The 18,604-nt window shown below is 31.6% G+C and overlaps 1 protein-coding gene across 1 annotated transcript; it reads left to right on the top strand.

Annotated features, from left to right (window-relative positions):
- The first annotated feature begins 469 nt into the window (after window positions 1-469).
- LOC134713787 (SKI family transcriptional corepressor 1 homolog-B-like) lies at window positions 470-15,346 on the top strand. The gene is made up of 8 exons (XM_063575067.1): window positions 470-678; window positions 7,226-8,614; window positions 11,058-11,082; window positions 11,397-11,513; window positions 12,710-12,769; window positions 13,283-13,357; window positions 13,937-14,002; window positions 15,137-15,346. Exons 1-8 carry the CDS (start codon window positions 673-675, stop codon window positions 15,202-15,204), a joined length of 1,806 nt encoding a protein of 601 aa, XP_063431137.1. The 5' UTR covers window positions 470-672; the 3' UTR covers window positions 15,205-15,346.
- The last annotated feature ends 3,258 nt before the right edge of the window (window positions 15,347-18,604 follow it).

Here is an 18,604-nt window from a genome sequence, read left to right as displayed (position 1 = left end):
CTTTTTCAATGAATTTTAGTTATACTTTAAACACTTATTTTACGGTAATAAATTGTTTAAAAGACTTAATGGCTACAGTGGAAAAAGTTTTATTTACTCTTATGAACGAAAGTAATTTATTTTCTGAAAAATATAAAAATATTGCAATATAACTGATCAAACGAAATTGTATATAAACGTCTTTGTCCATTATCAAAACTGAAAACAAGTCAAATTCACGGAACGTAAAGTATTTTAATTTTTTATCCATAAAGTAGCAAAATTACAGTATAAATTTAAACGCATTCACATCAACGTTTACCGAAGTCATCCTGAGCGACAGTTTGATTGGTAATTGTCAGGAATAATCAACCAATGAACCATCACATTTGGAATATGATTAAACATCATCCCGCCCTCATCTGTTCCAGTCTATAGTGTTTGGACTATAATCAAGGCTTTTCCATTCCTTATAGAATATGATAATCATAACATTTACATCTGATCGCTTCCCATATGTTCGTGTATAATTGAACTGTCATTAATTATGCTACAGCAGCCATATAAATAACGGAAGACACGATACACCTGTAAATTACAGGTGATACTGTCACAAATAACAATATCAGTGTTAAACAGAGGATTTTATACATTTTATATCAAAATAACAAAAGAAATCAGAAAGACGAGAAGATGCTGGTATGAAATTTATATTTATATTATTTAAATTTGTATTTTTTTCATTTTATTAATTTAAGTTAAGTTTAACCTACATTTTTTAATTAAGATAATGTAACAGATTCGTCATCAAAAGGGTTAAAAAGTCAACCTAATATTGCTAGACATGCAGTACATTGAATATTTATTAATTAAGCAGAATTTTAATTACTCTTTCTATGTTCTGCCTATCGGACAAAATACCTACAGTTACAACTAACAGGTACACAATGCAGGTACGTACATTAGATTTGTTTAAATGAAAGCAATACAAAATATAACTTTAACACACTTTTAATGTTCACGGATTAACTTATGTTTGATGTGTTTGAGCTTTCAATTTTGCCATTTGATTAGGGACTTTCCGTTATGAATTTTCCTAGAAGTTCAGTATTTTTGGGATTGTACTTTTTATTTTTATGAAAACGGTTAGAAATTCACTTCTTGTAGATCATACAATTTTAAGAATTGAATACTTCTGTTCAAAATCATGTTCTGGTATAAAAGAGTGAACTGGAGCATATTTTTCACGAAGTGCTTATTTAAAATTTAAGGAAGATGAGATGTTGATGTTTGTCAATGAAACTACTATCCAGTTCAGACCTTCAATAGTAAGCTATAGGAAGCCCTGATATGTCAAACTGTCAATCGATTCACAAAGAAACCAACAGTTTATGCGTAAAAAACTATGTATAACAAGAAAAATATAATAAATTGTTTATGATTTAACTAAGAAATTAACGGTTAAATCAAGCTTTTGTAACTGTTCTACTGGTTTGTTTCAAATTTGGCATGGATAGCTCATGTATAATAACGGGTGTCGTAGTAATGAATGTTGAATTTTATTGGGAAACTTAATCGTATAATGCCTTGAGATTGTTTTATGCCATGTATAGTAAAAATTCTAGAATTTGAAGAGTTATATTGTGAAATGATAATCCAAATGTTGCACGTAAAATCGGTACTTCAAAATCGGTCGTCTGCTTATGGAGTTTTTAAAGGACATTTGTTTTAAATTAAAGGTTATAAAGCTCAATGAGCAATTTTAAAGAACTCAGGTCTAATCTTAAACTTTCTCAAATTTGCATTTGACGAAGGTTAATCCCCAAAAAAGCATCTAACAGAAAAAGTATTCATGTACAGTTCATTTAACTTATTTCTTGTTTAAGTAGTTAATAAATATCGTATAATTTTACATTATTATCATTTTGTTGATTATTTCCTAATCATGTCAATGATTAAGTCAAGTCAAACATTTATCTTCATTTAATGTCTTTTAAAATATTGCATTGAATACCAAGATTTGATTTTTTTAAATCTAATTTTCTAATTTTGAGAAATAAATCGAAAATATTATTTTGCATAGTATTTTTATATAAGAATTATTGTGGACTGTTATATATATATTTTTATTATAATATTATATATTTCTTCATTTAAGTCAATACGCATACAATAAAATTGACTTACTACAAAACTGTCTTTCTATGTTGATTGTTGTCTCATTGGCAATCGTACCACATCTTCTTTTTTATATTTAAAATGTTCGGATTTCAGGAAACGCTATTCGTAATTAATTTTATTCTTCAAAAGTTTGAATACACACACAATTTTCATTAGTTACTTTGTTTGAAAATTGAAAAAAATCTATTTTCAACAGTCTATGGTTTTAACAGGAAAATTATTAAAAAAGAAGAACATCATTGACGTAATCCGTTTTTTTTTCTTTCTAGGAACCGTTATTTTGGTTACAAAAATTATCCTAAAGATTCGTCATGGAATTTAGCCTTCCCTTCTGTTTCTTGTCGATTATATTCATTTTTAATGACAGCTCAGTCTTATTAGTTTTGCCTTCATATCGCTAATTGTCATCTTTTTCTCGAGTATTTCCAAATAAAACCGTTACGATACATTAAGGAAATATTTTTTTAACAGATATGAAGCGAATAAATTGCTATATTAAATTCAATTATGTTTTCTTTGATTATTGACCAAACCATTCAAGCTTCATAATATAAATAATTTTAAAAAGAAACTTTTTTTTCTTTTTTCTTTGATTCATTCTCCTAGCTAGTTCGTTGTCAAATTATTTTTTTTATTAAATTTTTTAAAGTTTATGTAAGTTTTCGAGTTTAGTATTGAAGAGGGATAGGATATGATGTTACAATAAAAAGTTTAACAAGAAGCAAATCAATCCTATCTATTATTTACAGATGAAAGTCAGACAAATTAAATATTTTATTCAAGGTGTGCTATGACGTTAAATTAGAATTTGCATCAACTTTGCACATTTTGTTAATCATGCATACGATTGTTTTATCTTTTCTCAGTGTTTGCTGTCAGTATAATAGAAAACAAAATGATGGTTACTTTCATAACTGTTGACCGTAATTCTTAAATGATTAGGTTTTAAATATTAAAACGAAATTATTTTGAACTTTGAGATTGCATCAATAGTTTTACCTTAATTATAAGTCACTATAGTCTTTCAATGCCGCTATGCATTTTGTTTTGAATTATGTAATAACTTCTAAGATTTCAGTCCTTAGGGTCATGTTAAAATCTATACTATAGAACATGAATTTCGTCTTGAAATGCGTCCAATGTTCCGGCAGAATAATTTAAAGACTGAATAGGCAAACCACAATAAAATTTTCTTAAACTTCATATAAAATAGTTACGCATTAATAAAAATTGAATTAAGAATGGAAACGTGGAACCTACCCAACCAAAGTGCAGAAAACAGTCCAAGGTCAAAAAAGTATTAATATAAGATACATACATGAGCAGCGTGGTATAGAAATCGACCTTATGCAAGTGCGCGTACAGATGTGCTTGTGCGCGTACAGATGTACGTGTATACGACTTTGATTGATTTAAGAACATTCAAATACGTAATAAAAGACGAACTATGGTCTATGTTGTAGGGTTTTAAAAACAACTCATTTTTTAAACAGTTACAGACCTTTCCGTAGAGTTTGCTCAACCCGGAAAAAAAGGCTACATTACGTCTTGATAATATTATTATCCTACATGATCGGCAGTCTATCAAAATATTTAATTCCTTTTTCGCATCATATCGAGTTGTACCTTAGCTTTTAATTTCTTTGTAGGGAGTTTTCAAATGTTAATATTTCACGTTTCCTTTAAATTCTTTAAGTTCTTATATTGTTTTTCTTGCCATTACCATTTTAAGCTAAAATAACGGTACAGAAGGCGGTACCTCTTTACTTACTCTATCATACAGAAGCATGGTTTATATGTAGCCTCCTTCTCACAGTCAGGACATTCTATCATATTACCTAAAGTTTACATTCATGGTATATGTTCGATATTACCCTTAATTACCTACCCCGTTATCCTGTTACTCAACATTGTTTGGTCTATAGAGCGGGCAGCTATTTTTCTCACCGGCCACTGTCCTAGTACCTAAAGAACCATGGTTCATATGGCGGTTCGGCATCCTACTTACATGCCATTCCATTGTATTACTAAAAGAGTCATGATCTATGTGAGAGGCATCCACTTCAAAGGCCACTCTGTCATATAACCTAAATACCATATAAATACCATATATGTAGCTGGTCGTCATTTTACTCGTAGACCACCTATCGTATTACCTAAAGAAGCATGTAACAGTTTTTTCTTTTATTTAATCTAAACAGGTCCATTTGCATATGTTCATTTATTCGAATGCGGTGCATATTTTCATAACATTTATTACAGCGGTTGCTACACAATTTTTATCTAGCAACCTTAAGTCTATCACATCCTCGTTTTGTTTGCATGAATTTTTAAATATTTCTTGCATATCAATTTTGGAAATACAATTTCTGTTTGCATACAAAAAGCCGAATAGTCTTAAATCTTCAGACGCTATCATTAAATGATCTTGGATGTACGAAACAAATAAACTTACAGAAAGAACATGTCTTCAATATTTTTAATAAAACAATTATTCATTTCTGTTTGTCGGTTGAAGCATACTATTCCAAAGTAGGGTTTATTTGTATATTTGTAAATGCTATTTATAGTACTATCTCAAAAAGGTAAGGATGGTCGGAGGAATTAACATGCGACTTACAACAACAATAACCTTATAGATATAAATCATTTTGAAACATGAATGAAATATATTTTTTTAATTACTTTATAATGATCTTAACGGAAAAGAAAGAACATTACTAGGTTATATGAAGAAAAAAAAGTAAAGGAATAAATAAAAAAATATAATTCAGACTATACAAATAAAAAATAATTTCTCTGTAGCATGAATAGTTTACGGTATTAGTGCACTCATGTTTCTCCAAACAATGCAACGGATCGCAATGTTAAATAATGCATATTATTATGGAAAGTAGTGTTACACGTCTATGATCTCTCTTGAATAATTATTTCTAAAAGTTATAAATGAATTGTTCAATTTTAATAAGTTTTAAATTCTATTGAAATTCAATCCTTGACGCGGCTTTGGGTTAAGCATATGTAGATTCACTAAACATGTACACATAGTACTGAACGACATATGTGAACTGTCTACTGAGATTGTTCCTGTACAGTAAATTTAAACCTTTAATTAAACCATTGACAGCATGAAGTTTTATTTCCTAAAGAACGTTTCAATCCATCTTCTGAATAATGGCGTCGAGATGAAGTAAAATGTAAGCATGCAATACGTTAATGATACTTTGCATAATTATAAACCTTCAGAAGATGCTGATCGGAATTCTAAAACCTCAGAAGATGTTAATCGGAATTGGCGTGAAAGGAACAAATGATTAGTTGTATAAATGTGATTAATATGATGGAAATAAGGAAAATAAGCTACGTTTATAAAGCTTTACATATCTTTTATGTTTTTACTCTATTGTTTAACTAACGTGTTTCACGCTACCGGGCCTTTATAAATATTCAAGAAAGGCTACCAGTTTCTTTCCAGAGGGATTTCATACGATTGTCTTTTTGTGTATTAATTCAGTTTGAAATCTTCATAGCGGACCGTCTATTATCATGATTATATTTAAAGCGAATTCGTCTGAATATTGAAAGACATCAGAGATCTTCTCTCAGAAAAGATACATTTCCTATATTATGACTATTTAATCTGCTATTCTATCGGTATAATCTTGCTGATAAATAGCCCTCACGCAAACTAATCAATTGGTATTCATACCCAAGATGTTTTGCATCTACTTTGTAAAATTTTGATTTAACAATTCTTTTGATAAAGCCGTAAATCACCTTGTAAATTGAATAGATGTCATAAGTGAATTCAAACAGTACCGGATTTATCATAATGATCATCAGACCTCAACAATACCGATGATTAGAGTTCGTATTTCATCCGACAACAACTCGTGTTTCCGTTGAGGATTGGGATAACCATTGATTTAAAAAGATTTAGTTAGACTATCTACTGATCTCCGTTCGGAATTAATTAAGTAATCGGTATTGATGCTTTACACAGAGGTAAACAACTGTAATTTCCGGACGGAAGACTTTATCCTTTACAGGAAATAATCAGTTTCCAAACAATGCCATCAAATTTACATTTAACGATATCATCATTTAACGCCACCCGAGGTGAAATGTAAAAGCTATTTGTCAATTAATTATTGATAATATGGGGTTTTCATGATAAATGGCTAGCGTTTTGTTTTAATGCTGTAGTTTATATAATGAATACAGAATAAGGACACTTTGGATGATTCATTCCACATTCATTATAGAAAGTAGTGTCAGTGGTAAACATGTTTCCGGGATCTTGCACAACTTCCTGTCAGCCAAAAAGGCCAGAGGAAGGTTTAAATGGAGTACTAGTGGATGTTAGCAATTGTAGACAATAGTATAAAATCATTTAACAAATTCAGATATTTTCCATCCGCCGTACCATTAAATAAAAAATACATAAATGATAAAACCTTCTCTGATTTCTTATTGTATGCGTTATATCAGAATACAAGGTTTCGATAATATTCTTTTTGTGTAAATCAGTCTGATTTGGTTCGAACTATAATAGACAAAATACTAAATTATAAAAAAAAAATTGAGAACGTTGCATAAAACAGTTTTTTAAAACCATGTCCATTAAAAAAAATCTCTATAGTCTTTTTAGATAAATTCACTCCATGACCACAAGACGTAGACGAACTGGCAACGTCATGGAAAATATTTAAGTAATATATAAGTTCCAGCTTAGAAAATTAAGCTTTTAAAGAAAGATTAGAAGACAAACTCAAACACACAGAGCTTATATATGAATAAAATAGATCGACAACACTAGCTACAAATAGATGGGAAAAAAACCTTCCACACATTTATGTTTAAGCCCATGCAAATTAAAAAAAAAAAAAAAGTATGAAAATTTGGTCGGAATCAAATTCAGATATTTTCCATTCTTCATAACATTAGCTATCAGAAATATGCGCTATTTATGAGTAAATAGATGACTCTAGATAGTATGTAGTATTACATTACTGAATTTACATTATACATCTGATTGATTTTTTATTTGTTTTTGTTTTTTCAGAACGAGAGCAGTCGAGATCTTACACAAATTCCGCCGACTCCTCAAAAGAGAACAAAACCAGTGATGTATGTCCGTAATAATCATGTGACAACAGTTATGTTACACGGTGTATCCATTGTATGTCTTACAATCGAGAACAAAGAAAGATTGTGTCTTGCACAGATATCCAATACACTGCTTAAAAGTTACAGCTATAACGAAATCCATAACCGTCGTGTAGCTTTAGGAATTACGTGTGTCCAGTGCACGCCAGTTCAGCTCGAAATTCTACGACGAGCGGGAGCGATGCCTATATCATCCAGAAGGTGTGGAATGATAACGAAACGTGAAGCTGAAAGACTTGTTAAATCATTTTTAGAAGATAATTCCCCTCCGAAACTACCTGACAATTTCAGTTTTGATGTTTATCACGAATGTGGATGGGGAGGGCGTGGAAAGTTTGAACCATCTAGATACAACAGTTCAAGAGCAAAATGTATCAAATGTATCTATTGCAACATGTACTTTTCTCCAAACAAATTTATTTTCCATTTTCATAAAACTCCCGAATCCAAATACAATCACCCAGACGCCGCTAATTTCAATTCATGGCGCCGCCATCTTAAACTAGTCGACTTTGACGCAGACGATGTTGTACATGCCTGGGAGGATGTCAAAGCTATGTTTAATGGCGGAAGCAGAAAAAGATTATTGTCGTCTGCTATAAGAGGACCGTCACAAAGTCAGACAAATCACAGTCAAAGCAGCGTTAAAAAACCACGTGTTAATGTAAGCAGTGGAGAAAACATTGATTCATGTCAAAATTCGTATCCGCCCTTCCCTTTCTTATCCGTCCCCGGAAAATCTTATCCAATAAGTCCGTTTAACCACTCACCTCCATTTGGTATTGGATTGCATTTGAATAAAGACAATTTTGATGCTAAAACGTCATCAGGATTCCAGACAGGATGGGGACTACCAAGTTTTATGCCATCCTATGGTATGATGTGGAATCATGGTCTCATTAATCCAAACCGTCTCCCAGTTACTAACAATAATTGCTATTCATTAAAAGTAACGAACAATGAAGAAACACGACAAGCATGCGAGAGAGAACACGGCAGTTCTTCATCACCTGAAAGTAGTCCATCTTATTGTGACAAAAACGAAAGATTTTCCGCTTTCCGACCAGTCGGTCGAAATGCTACTTGTCGTAGTACTCCAGATTCTACCAAGACTGATGATAAAATCTCTTGCGATGAAGAAAATGATGAAATCAACATTACAGATGAAATAGTTGAAACAGAAGGAGAAGAAAAAGAAGAATCTCTACCAATCACCAAGGAGACAAAGAAGGGACCGATATCTCCTGCTTTTATTTCCTTTGATGGCCAGTCATCTAATGAACAGGTAAGTTTGCTTTAACATAATTTAAAATCTAAAGGTCTTCATTCGTTACTGAAATCAGACTATCAAATGAGTCTCAATATTGCATTTATGCATTTTCTAAAGACTAATATTAAAGTTTGCACCATGCATCGCACCTTTTACTATCAAAACAATTCAAATGATAGCTCCTTTAGTATGTGTTTTATACAAGTTGTTTGTTTTATATTTATTTTCTCAAAATACGAATTGTATTCGTTCTTAATGTTTTTCTCCATAACAGCCAATGACTCTGTCTACCAGTCTGTATGTTAATATGTGCTGTTTACACCTTTCCTAAGTCGGGAACCTGTTGTTCAGTGGTTGTTGTTTGTTGATGAAGTTCCTGAGTGTTCTTGTTTCTCGTTTTTTGCTCACCTGGCCCACAGGGCCAAGTGAGCTTTTCCCATCACTTGGCGTCCGTCGTCCTTAACTTAAAACTTCTCTTCTGAAACTACTGGGCCAAATTTAACCAAACGTGGCCATAATTATCACTAGGGTATCTAATTTTAAAATGTGTCCGGTGACCCGGCCAACCAACCAAGATGGCCGCCATGGCTAAAAATAGAACATAGGGGTAAAATGTAGATTTTGCCTTATAACTCTGAATCCAAAGCATTTACAACAAACCGGTTGTTGGGTTGCTGCCCCTGAATTGTTCATTTTAAGGACATTTTGCCGTTATTGGTTATTATTTTGAATATTATTATAGATAGAGATAAACTGTAAACAGCAATTATGTTCAGCAAAGTAAGATTAAAAAATTAGTCTCATGACCAAAATGGGCAGTTGACCCCTTAAGTAGTTATTGCCCTATATAGTAATTTTTTCCAATTTTTCGTAAATTTTTGTTATCTTTTACAAAAATCTTCTCTGAAACTATTTGGTCAAATTTAACCAAACTTAGCCACAATCATTATTATGACATCTTGTTTAAAGCATGTGTGCGGTGACCTGGCCAACCAACCAAGATGGCCACCATGGCTAAAAATAGAACATAGGGGTAAAATGTAGATTTTGGCTTATTACTCTGAAACCAAAGCATTTCGAGCAAATCTGACAAGGTGTTAAACTGTTTATCAAGTCAATATCTATTAGTCCTGAAATTTTCAGATGAATTGGGACACTTGTTGTTGGGATGCTGTCCCTCAATGGGTAATTTTTAAAGAAATTTTGCAGTTTTTGATTATTATCTTGAATACTATTATAGATAGAGAAAAACTGTAAACAGCAATAATGTTCAACAAAGTAAGATATAAAGATAAGTCAACATGACCCCTTAAAGAGTTATTGCCCATTTTAGTAATTTTTTTAACAATTTTCATTAATTTGGTAAATTTTTGTAAATTTTTATAAAATATTTTCCTCTTTTTCTAAAGGGCCAAGTTTATTTTAGATAGAGAAAATTGTAAGTTCCAAGAATGCTCAGTAAAGTAAGATCTTCAAACACATCACCATCACCTACACACAATTTTGTCATGAATCCATCTTTGTCCTTTGTTTAATATATGCACATAGACACAGGCTCTTTAGAGTCTCTAGTTTATTTATGTAAGACCGGTGGATTTTCTGCTTGAATGGTTTTACACTAGTCATCCCTTTGTAGCTCAAGCTGTTCGGTATGAGCCAATGCTCCTTGTTGAAGGATTTGAAAAAGGATTTTATAAATTGAAGGCAACTTACTTTGACCTACAGTAGTGGTTTACTTTTTACACATTATGACTTGGGTGGAGAGTTATTTCCATTGACACTCATAGCAAATCTTTTTATTTATATGAATGAAGAAAGTTATTGCTACCATTGGTAACCCTATATCTATCTATGTGTCTTCCTTCATTAGATAACAAATGGCTATTGAGGAAGTTCATCACATTTTCATTACATTTATTGTATAATGTTTAATTAAGTGTTCTGACAGATTTCAATTTTAACTAATGAATAACATGAATTATTTATCCTTATATCATTTTATAATTTTAAGTATCACAAGTTTTGAAAAATGGTCCCAAAAGTTCGAATTATTTTTCCTATTTTCATGAATATTTCAAACGAAATGTAAATTTAGCACAAACAGCAAATAAAATATTTAACTGGTACTTAATAATTTTGACGCTTTGCAAACAATGGAGTCTTGATATTGATGGCTGGTTTCTGTCTAATTACATTAGCAAATTTGGCGAAGAAATTAATGCTTCATAGTGAAATATTACAGCATTCATACTTCCCTGCAGCTAACGAATAAACCAACTTTAAAATGTTTCTACTGGCATATAAAGTAAATTAATAATTAAATAAACATGAAATTAGTGTAACCTAACATCATGACGTAGAACGCAGAAGTAAAATATGCTAGGTTTTAGTTTCGAAAATAAATTGTCATACCAAACCATTTATGGAAGTAAATTGAATGTCATATATTTATTTCCAGGATAAAGAAAAGAAAGATTTGAGTGGTGAGTAAATTACTTTTTCTTTATTGACTAATACAATTAGGTATGAAAATGGGGAATGTGTCAAAGGGACAACAATCCGACCAAAGAGCAGCAAAATTTTCATCCGACTAATGGTTCATCAATATAGCTAGAAAATCCCGCAACCGGAGGCGTGCTTCAGCTTGCCCCTATACTTATATATATTAAATGGAAAATTTAAAGTTTGTTTTAAATTTTTGTAATAGATCATCTGTAAATTAAGTGAATATGCATACGTTAACCTTTTAGATTTTTGTGTATGTCTTAGACTAATTGAGCTATCGCATTGTTTTTAGATATATCGACAACTTCAGAAAAAAGAACAGACAAGATTTCTCAAAACACAGAAGAAAATAAAACAGAGACGGACTTGCCGAGTGAAAAGAAACAAGACATTCCAGAACAAGCACTTGGTGAGTAGATTATCATTTTTCAGATGATTACAATTTTATGTCAATAGCAGACTCATATAATAGTCCCATGATTTCAGACTTGTTTTATTTTCGTGGATATCTAGGGCAAGACTTATTGTACGCCAGTCTGTGTTTCTAAGCCCGGACGTTGTTCCATGTGTGTCTTTTTGTAATTTTAATTTCGACTGTTTTCGAGTAAGATTATGAGAAGGAAAAAATAGCAGCAAAATATTCATGTCCTATCCCTCAACCCATCTCTGTTGCCACGACTTACTTCTGTTAATTGTGCCTATCTGTCACATATACATGTATACACTTGTGTCAGTCATATAGCTTTTAATCAGGAAACTGCAACATTTTTGTCGTCTCTCCTTTATAATCACTGTAATTATATTGGATTATCAAAATACAACCAATAGTTGAACATTTATTATAATAATTAAAAGAAACAAAGTATATAGATATATTTTTAATCTTGATAAAATATTCAGACTTTGCAATGTTTCATAGTATTGGATGAACCTGTTTAGTGTGGCTCTTATTTTATGTGTGAAAAATGGATAAGAAGTGAGACTTATATAAAAAAAAAATAGTGCCTTGTCTTGTTTATATAACTTTTCAATTTTTATAAAAAGTTATTAAATTTATGGTTGTTGTGGTATTTAATATATGCCATGATTCATTTACAAAAGATATCTTAAATCAATAAAGATTTAATTTATTGAGCTGCAAATGAAGATGCATGATCGCATTAATTAAATAAAACTTATACATAGTAGATTGACTTATTATTGATTTAAATGTTTCAGAATTTTAGATAATAACAATAAATGTTATTTTGAATTTTTCAATTTGATCTATGTACGACATCGTACTATTGACTTTAATGAAAGACTTATATCTAAATCGTTTGGTTTAATTGCATAATTAGAAAAAATAATTCATGGTACAAGACGGAAAAATGAAACTGTAGACATCGATGGCAACACGACGGCAGTAAATTTTTATTTTGAAATACGTATGGACTCAAACGCGGAAGTGTCTATATGTATATTGTACTTTATTAAATCAATTACCTTATTAAATCATTTGATTTCGAATGACTTGCATGGCCATACATCATTTTCCATGTTAATTAACATATTTAATGGGATAGTTAGTCGTTAATGCTTACATGTAGGTTTTCCTTGTTGCAGATCTTTGTTGTAAATCATCACTTCACCAAAGCGCGGAGAATGTCGCTCAGCTGTCAAAAGGTTTGTAATAATCAAAGCATAACAATTTTCTGCGTGTTATAAAAACTTAAAATTCTTGACATTAAATGTTTGTGACACTCAACCAATGAAACTTTCAACACAATCATCTTTTAATATTTGAATGTAAATATTGTTTTAAAAGGGTGGAGTTTATTAAATTGCAATAAGTCTTTTTAAAATCAAGTATGATACTCATTGACTTACAAAATAGTACTAACATTAGTACTTGATGGTACTTTATTCTAATATTGAAACCATTTGATTAAGAAATGAAACGAAAACAGGAAGTATCCACTTTACGATATACTAGCAGAGACATTTACAGAAATATTCAACTCTTAATAATTTAAAGCAAAACTAGACATACTTACTTGACTGCAATTACGAAAAATGCTTTCGTGGAAGAAAAAAAAAATTTAACAAGAAAACGTACTGCTTAAGTGTGGAGGCTTTATAAATACATAGAGCGCTTTTAGTTCAGATATTTTAAAATTGTTTATTTTATGATTTTAGAAGATTTACAAGATCAATTGAAGAAAGAGATGGATCTGAGACGTCAAATAGAGAAAGAGATTATGGACATAAAAGGTATAAAACAATTCGCTCTATAAAACCATACAGCATGCGCGAGAGTTTTCTTTGTGACTTTCAGATTTATGAATCATGACGAGACAAAATAAACTTAAGGTCATAAGACATACACACGAGCTTATTGTATTGACATTACACGTGTGAAGCAATGATACAGGTGCACAAACCTAAAAACCCGAGAAACGCCAAAATCTACAAAACAAACGAGAAACGCCAAAATCTACAAAACAAATGCAAAACCCAGTTACACATATCAGTGCATAGAAAGAACACAAATCTTATCTTTTGGATTAACTACTACATAACGATAAAAACCGGATACGATATCAGTGTTCAAGAAAGGGTAGAATATCCTTTTTCACAAATAAATCCGTCCCGTATAAATTCCATTTGGTAAAGGTTCTTGATAACTCGACGTAGAGTTCAATTAAATGAGAGTACTATAATACTTTAATAGCGTTAAGTTCTCCAGCTATGCATTTTCTAACTAAGCTTGCATAATAATTAAATTAACCATTTAATTCATACCAAAGTTTTTAAAGAAGTAATTTAAAAGACCATTCGCTTTTATTTTAGATGCATTGTCACATGAGCTGCTTCAAGAAAGACATGTTAGACTGACTCTTCATCAGAAACTCAAAGGTAGGAACGTTATATGACACATTTATCGAGCATTGTGTCTGAATCAGCATAATTAAAATAAGGAGATTGGATATGCTTTTCGATGGGACAATTATCGAAAATTAAGCAATTATTATAAGTCATCGTTCTGCATTCGGTAATGAACAAGATCTGCATCGTATAGTCGGCCATACAAATTCACGACATAACAATATGTGAATGAATCCAAACTGTGTATGTTTGTCATTACTACGTCTGTATCGCTGCATAAGGAGAAAAGTCTACTATATGTATCGCCAAAACTGGCGCCAAATGATAAAGAGAAAAGTTAAGCTGGTTCTCGGCTGACTACTACACTTTGTTCATAGACATCTATTGTAAAATCTGATTAGTCGACCAATCAAATTACGTGTATTACACAGCACTTCATATTGTACACATGAAGTTTTATTTAATGCTACAATCCAAGAAATGTATCACAAATGAGAAGGAATAATCTATTTTCCTTCCAATAATCCAATGGAACATTTTTTTCACAGGTTAAAATGTGTTGTCGAAACCACAGCCTTCAGTTCAAAAGTTTCCATGTTGTATGACGTCACGTTGATTTGCGAAAATTGTTCGTGAAGTTTAGCGGGATTTTATTTTCATGTCAAATTTATACGGCGATATTTTTTCTTTATGTAATGCAACATATTATTTAAATTAAAAATAGGGATGTATTTGACGCATTAGTTAATGCTTTTCTATGCAAAAGGAAACAAATTGTTCTGTTTGTTTACATGTTCTGATATTGTACGTTGCTATGTAACAAAGTATCGTCCAATCTCGTTAAAATCTCCAGGGCAAAATTTCGCCCTAAAAAATCGGGCCATACCGGTTGTTTGAGTGAAGCGAATACAAGCGGATTCCAGTTTAGAGAAAAGTCTACTATATGTATCGTCAAAACTGGCGCCAAATGATAAAGAGAAAAGTCTACTATATGTATCGTCAAAACTGGCGCCAAATGACAACAGTCTATGATACTGTTAACGACTCTTTTTTTACGCTATCAGAACTTTTTACTATTTCGGTCGAATACTATCGGTCTCGAGCAGACTTGTTAAAAATATGATTTATATGTATATATATATACTCGTATGTTTTATTTTACAGAGGCACATGAGGCATTAAGCAAGTTTTCCAACAGTATAACGTCAACTAAGTCGGATTTGAACTATTGACCTCAAATTCTGCATGGTCAAGATTTTGCGACAACAGGAAACTATGAGAAGATATTAGTGCTACAGACAATATTTTTATGTGTTTAAATTAATGTTAGAGATTGTTGACTGTGATAAATGTAGTACTTAATCCAGTTTGAAAACCCCCAGCTATTTTTTTCATTTAATTTGTTTATTATTCATTATTTGTCTTCTTATGTAAATAAAATTAATAAAGAATTAATAAATCATTATAGATATGATTGTTCTAATTTATAGTGTATTTAATTTGTTTTAATGAATCATATATTTAGTTGTCTTTTTTTATGAACTTAATATGATGGATGTAAGTTTGTTTCTTGTTGACTTTAATACATACAAATAACAAGAGTGCACTCGCTGAAATGTCTCGCCTGCTTTACTTCTCATGTTCGAATTTCATATCATACACCAAATATAGTTGGACTATAGCTAATAAAATCTGAAAACAGATCTAATTACTTAAATATAACAGTGAACCATATGAATAAGGGCAAGGTCAGATGGACCCTACCATGTATAACACCATATGGTATTACTTCTATGATAACACCAACAACATGCAATCATCACATCTTATATATACCGAATATAGTTGATTAATTGCTTATAGTACATTAAAAACGGAAAAAATCTTGCACATTAACGTAGACTTATATATCATGAACAAGGTGAGATGAAGGTGAAGGTGAGATGAACACCGTCAGACAGACATGTTCACCTTCCGGTCATTACATAAACCAATTAAAGTTGCTATATTGCTTATAAAGTGAAGTATCTGAACCTGGTAGTATTTGATGAACATTAACCATGAAAACTTTACAATGAACTATGAAATTAAGGTCAAGGTCAGATGCCAGACACACATATATACACCTTAAAAGCATTCTATTTACCAAACACAGCTGATATAAGAAAAAAAAAATTTCCTTATTATTCGGATTTCTTTCCTTCAGAAGATGATATATGTCTAAGAAATAAGACTAATTAACAAAAACTTAACAATGAACCCTGGAGATGAGGTCAAGGTCAGATGAAACCTATCAGTCTGACATGTCCACGAAACTTTAATCTTGTTAACGAATACACGAAATGAGGTCGAGGTCATGCGAATCCTTTTTTGACGAACATTTATACCTTGGATCCAATATGCTAAATATAGTAACCCTTTTACTCGTTATAGAATGTAGCGAGTAATTCACATAACAAAAAAATATTTCAAGCTGTCGCTTAAAATGACGTCAAGAAAAATGGACAAATGACACACGAAAACTACGTAACAAAGGACATTTGCATACAAGGTATAAAAGACAATAGGTCCATATCCTCTGAAATTTAAAGTTTTGTACAAACATATAAAACACAACACACAAGAACACAGAGACGCTGTGAGTACTTAAATAATATAGTTATTTTGATGTTACCCTTTTTTGTATACACCAAGCGACACACTGGACAAACTCATTTTGTAGGTATCTTTGAGGAGTAAATATAAACATTTTGTAAGTAAAGAAAAAAGAAACGATAAGTTCAAGTCATCTTTCCATATGTACATAGCCCCATAATATTTTCTCGGATATGATAAGGGGTTCAGGAGCAGTCGCAGATATAAATACGTGCTGGGAGGACAAACATAGAAAATAACTCCCCATTACTTAATACTCAAGATACAGAAAGCCATTGAGGTGCGATGAGAAAATTTATATAAATTTGATCAAACGGACTCGTTTAGCTTACTGATTATTCAGAGTTTTTTGTTGTTTTTCTCTTTTTGCTAAAGTTACCGCAAAAATCTCGAAACAGATACGGAAAAAAATGTCTTTGATGTGCAAACTCCGGCAAGAAATTAGAAATGATTTCCGCCATGTTGACTTGATTGTAGGTCTTGTTTCTTTGGTCATGTTGAAAGAGGTTTCTCTTATTCTAGTTAAGTAAAAACGCAAAACATGGGTAGAGAACTATCCTTATTTGAGGCTATTATTTCTATAAGAACTAGACCATTTAGTTAATTTTACTTAATATCATACTGATAACATTTTGCAATTTAGAGTGTTTTGCGATAAGATTTAAAATCACAAATTGATAACAATCATTTTCGGCAGACCATTTGGTGCATGTTCAAACTGTTTGTAGGTCTTTTCTGTCGATAAATCGTCAGTTCAGGGCAATAACTCTTATACAAGGAGGGTTCTAACCATTTTGGTCGTTAGATTTATGCGGAGATTTTTTTTGCTGATTTTTGACTGTTTAAACGTTTCTCTCTATTTACCTTATTTAACTGCAAAATGCTGATATAAATTGCCCTTGCTGGACAATAACTCCAATATAATAAGGAGAGTTGCCTTTGCTGGACAATAACTCCAATAATAAGGAAAGTTGCCCTTGCTGGACAATAACTCCAATAATTAGGAGAGTTGCCCTTGCTGGACAATAACTCCAATATAATAAGGAGAGTTGCCTTTGCTGGACAATAACTCCAATAATAAGGAGAGTTGCCCTTGCTGGACAATAACTCCAATAATTAGGAGAGTTGCCCTTGCTGGACAATAACTCTAATAATAAGAAGACTGAAGATTTCGATCCCATGAACTTATGTGTAAATCTTACTTTGCTGTACTCTATTATAAATTTCAGGATTGTTATCCCTCCCCCACCAAAAAAAAAAAAAGTGAAATGTGTCTTCCAAGGACAATAACTCCGACTAGGGTACGACTGGCCATTTCAGATTTATTTGCCGACTTGTTCTTGTTATTCATTTTTTTTTCTTTTCAAAAGATTTTCTTTACCCTCAATAGTTTTAAAGATAATAACCAAAAACGAAAAAGGTAAAAGTCGTCATTTAAAAATAGTCACTCCTAACCAGACAATTTTGGTCAAAATGAAAAGTAGGTAGACCTTAATTTGACATTCTAGATATATTTGCATTGTTAGCTTTTCTCTGTCTGTAACGGTTTTTATATTTAAGATAACCCGAATGATGCATCCAGTCGTTATATTACACTCACTATCGATGACTACATTACATTAACTTCGAAAGGTGGGAAGGGGGTTGGGGATCGGAGACGATAAGAGCTTGATTTATTCGAGTTAGATATAAGACAATACTTGTACTTTACCCATTTTACATTTAACCATAGTGTCATTTGGGCTCTTGCGGAGAGTTGTCTCATTGGTAATCATACCGCATCTTCAACCGGGCTGTTTGAACAATATTATAGATTTTTACTGCCAATTTGTAACCTCCCGATTTCTAAGCTCAATCGAAAAGAAAAATATGTAGCATTCACAACGACAGTCTCATTTAAACTAAACATGTGAAAATAGACATCATATTTCTTTATATGCCATACCAAGCCGCACTTCGGAAAAATGTAGATACATG

Source organism: Mytilus trossulus, chromosome 4 (assembly GCF_036588685.1).
Source record: "Mytilus trossulus isolate FHL-02 chromosome 4, PNRI_Mtr1.1.1.hap1, whole genome shotgun sequence".
Classification (NCBI taxonomy): domain Eukaryota; kingdom Metazoa; phylum Mollusca; class Bivalvia; order Mytilida; family Mytilidae; genus Mytilus; species Mytilus trossulus.
The sequence above is the reverse complement of the archived record's forward strand: the minus strand, read 5'-3'. Positions and strand labels throughout refer to the sequence as shown.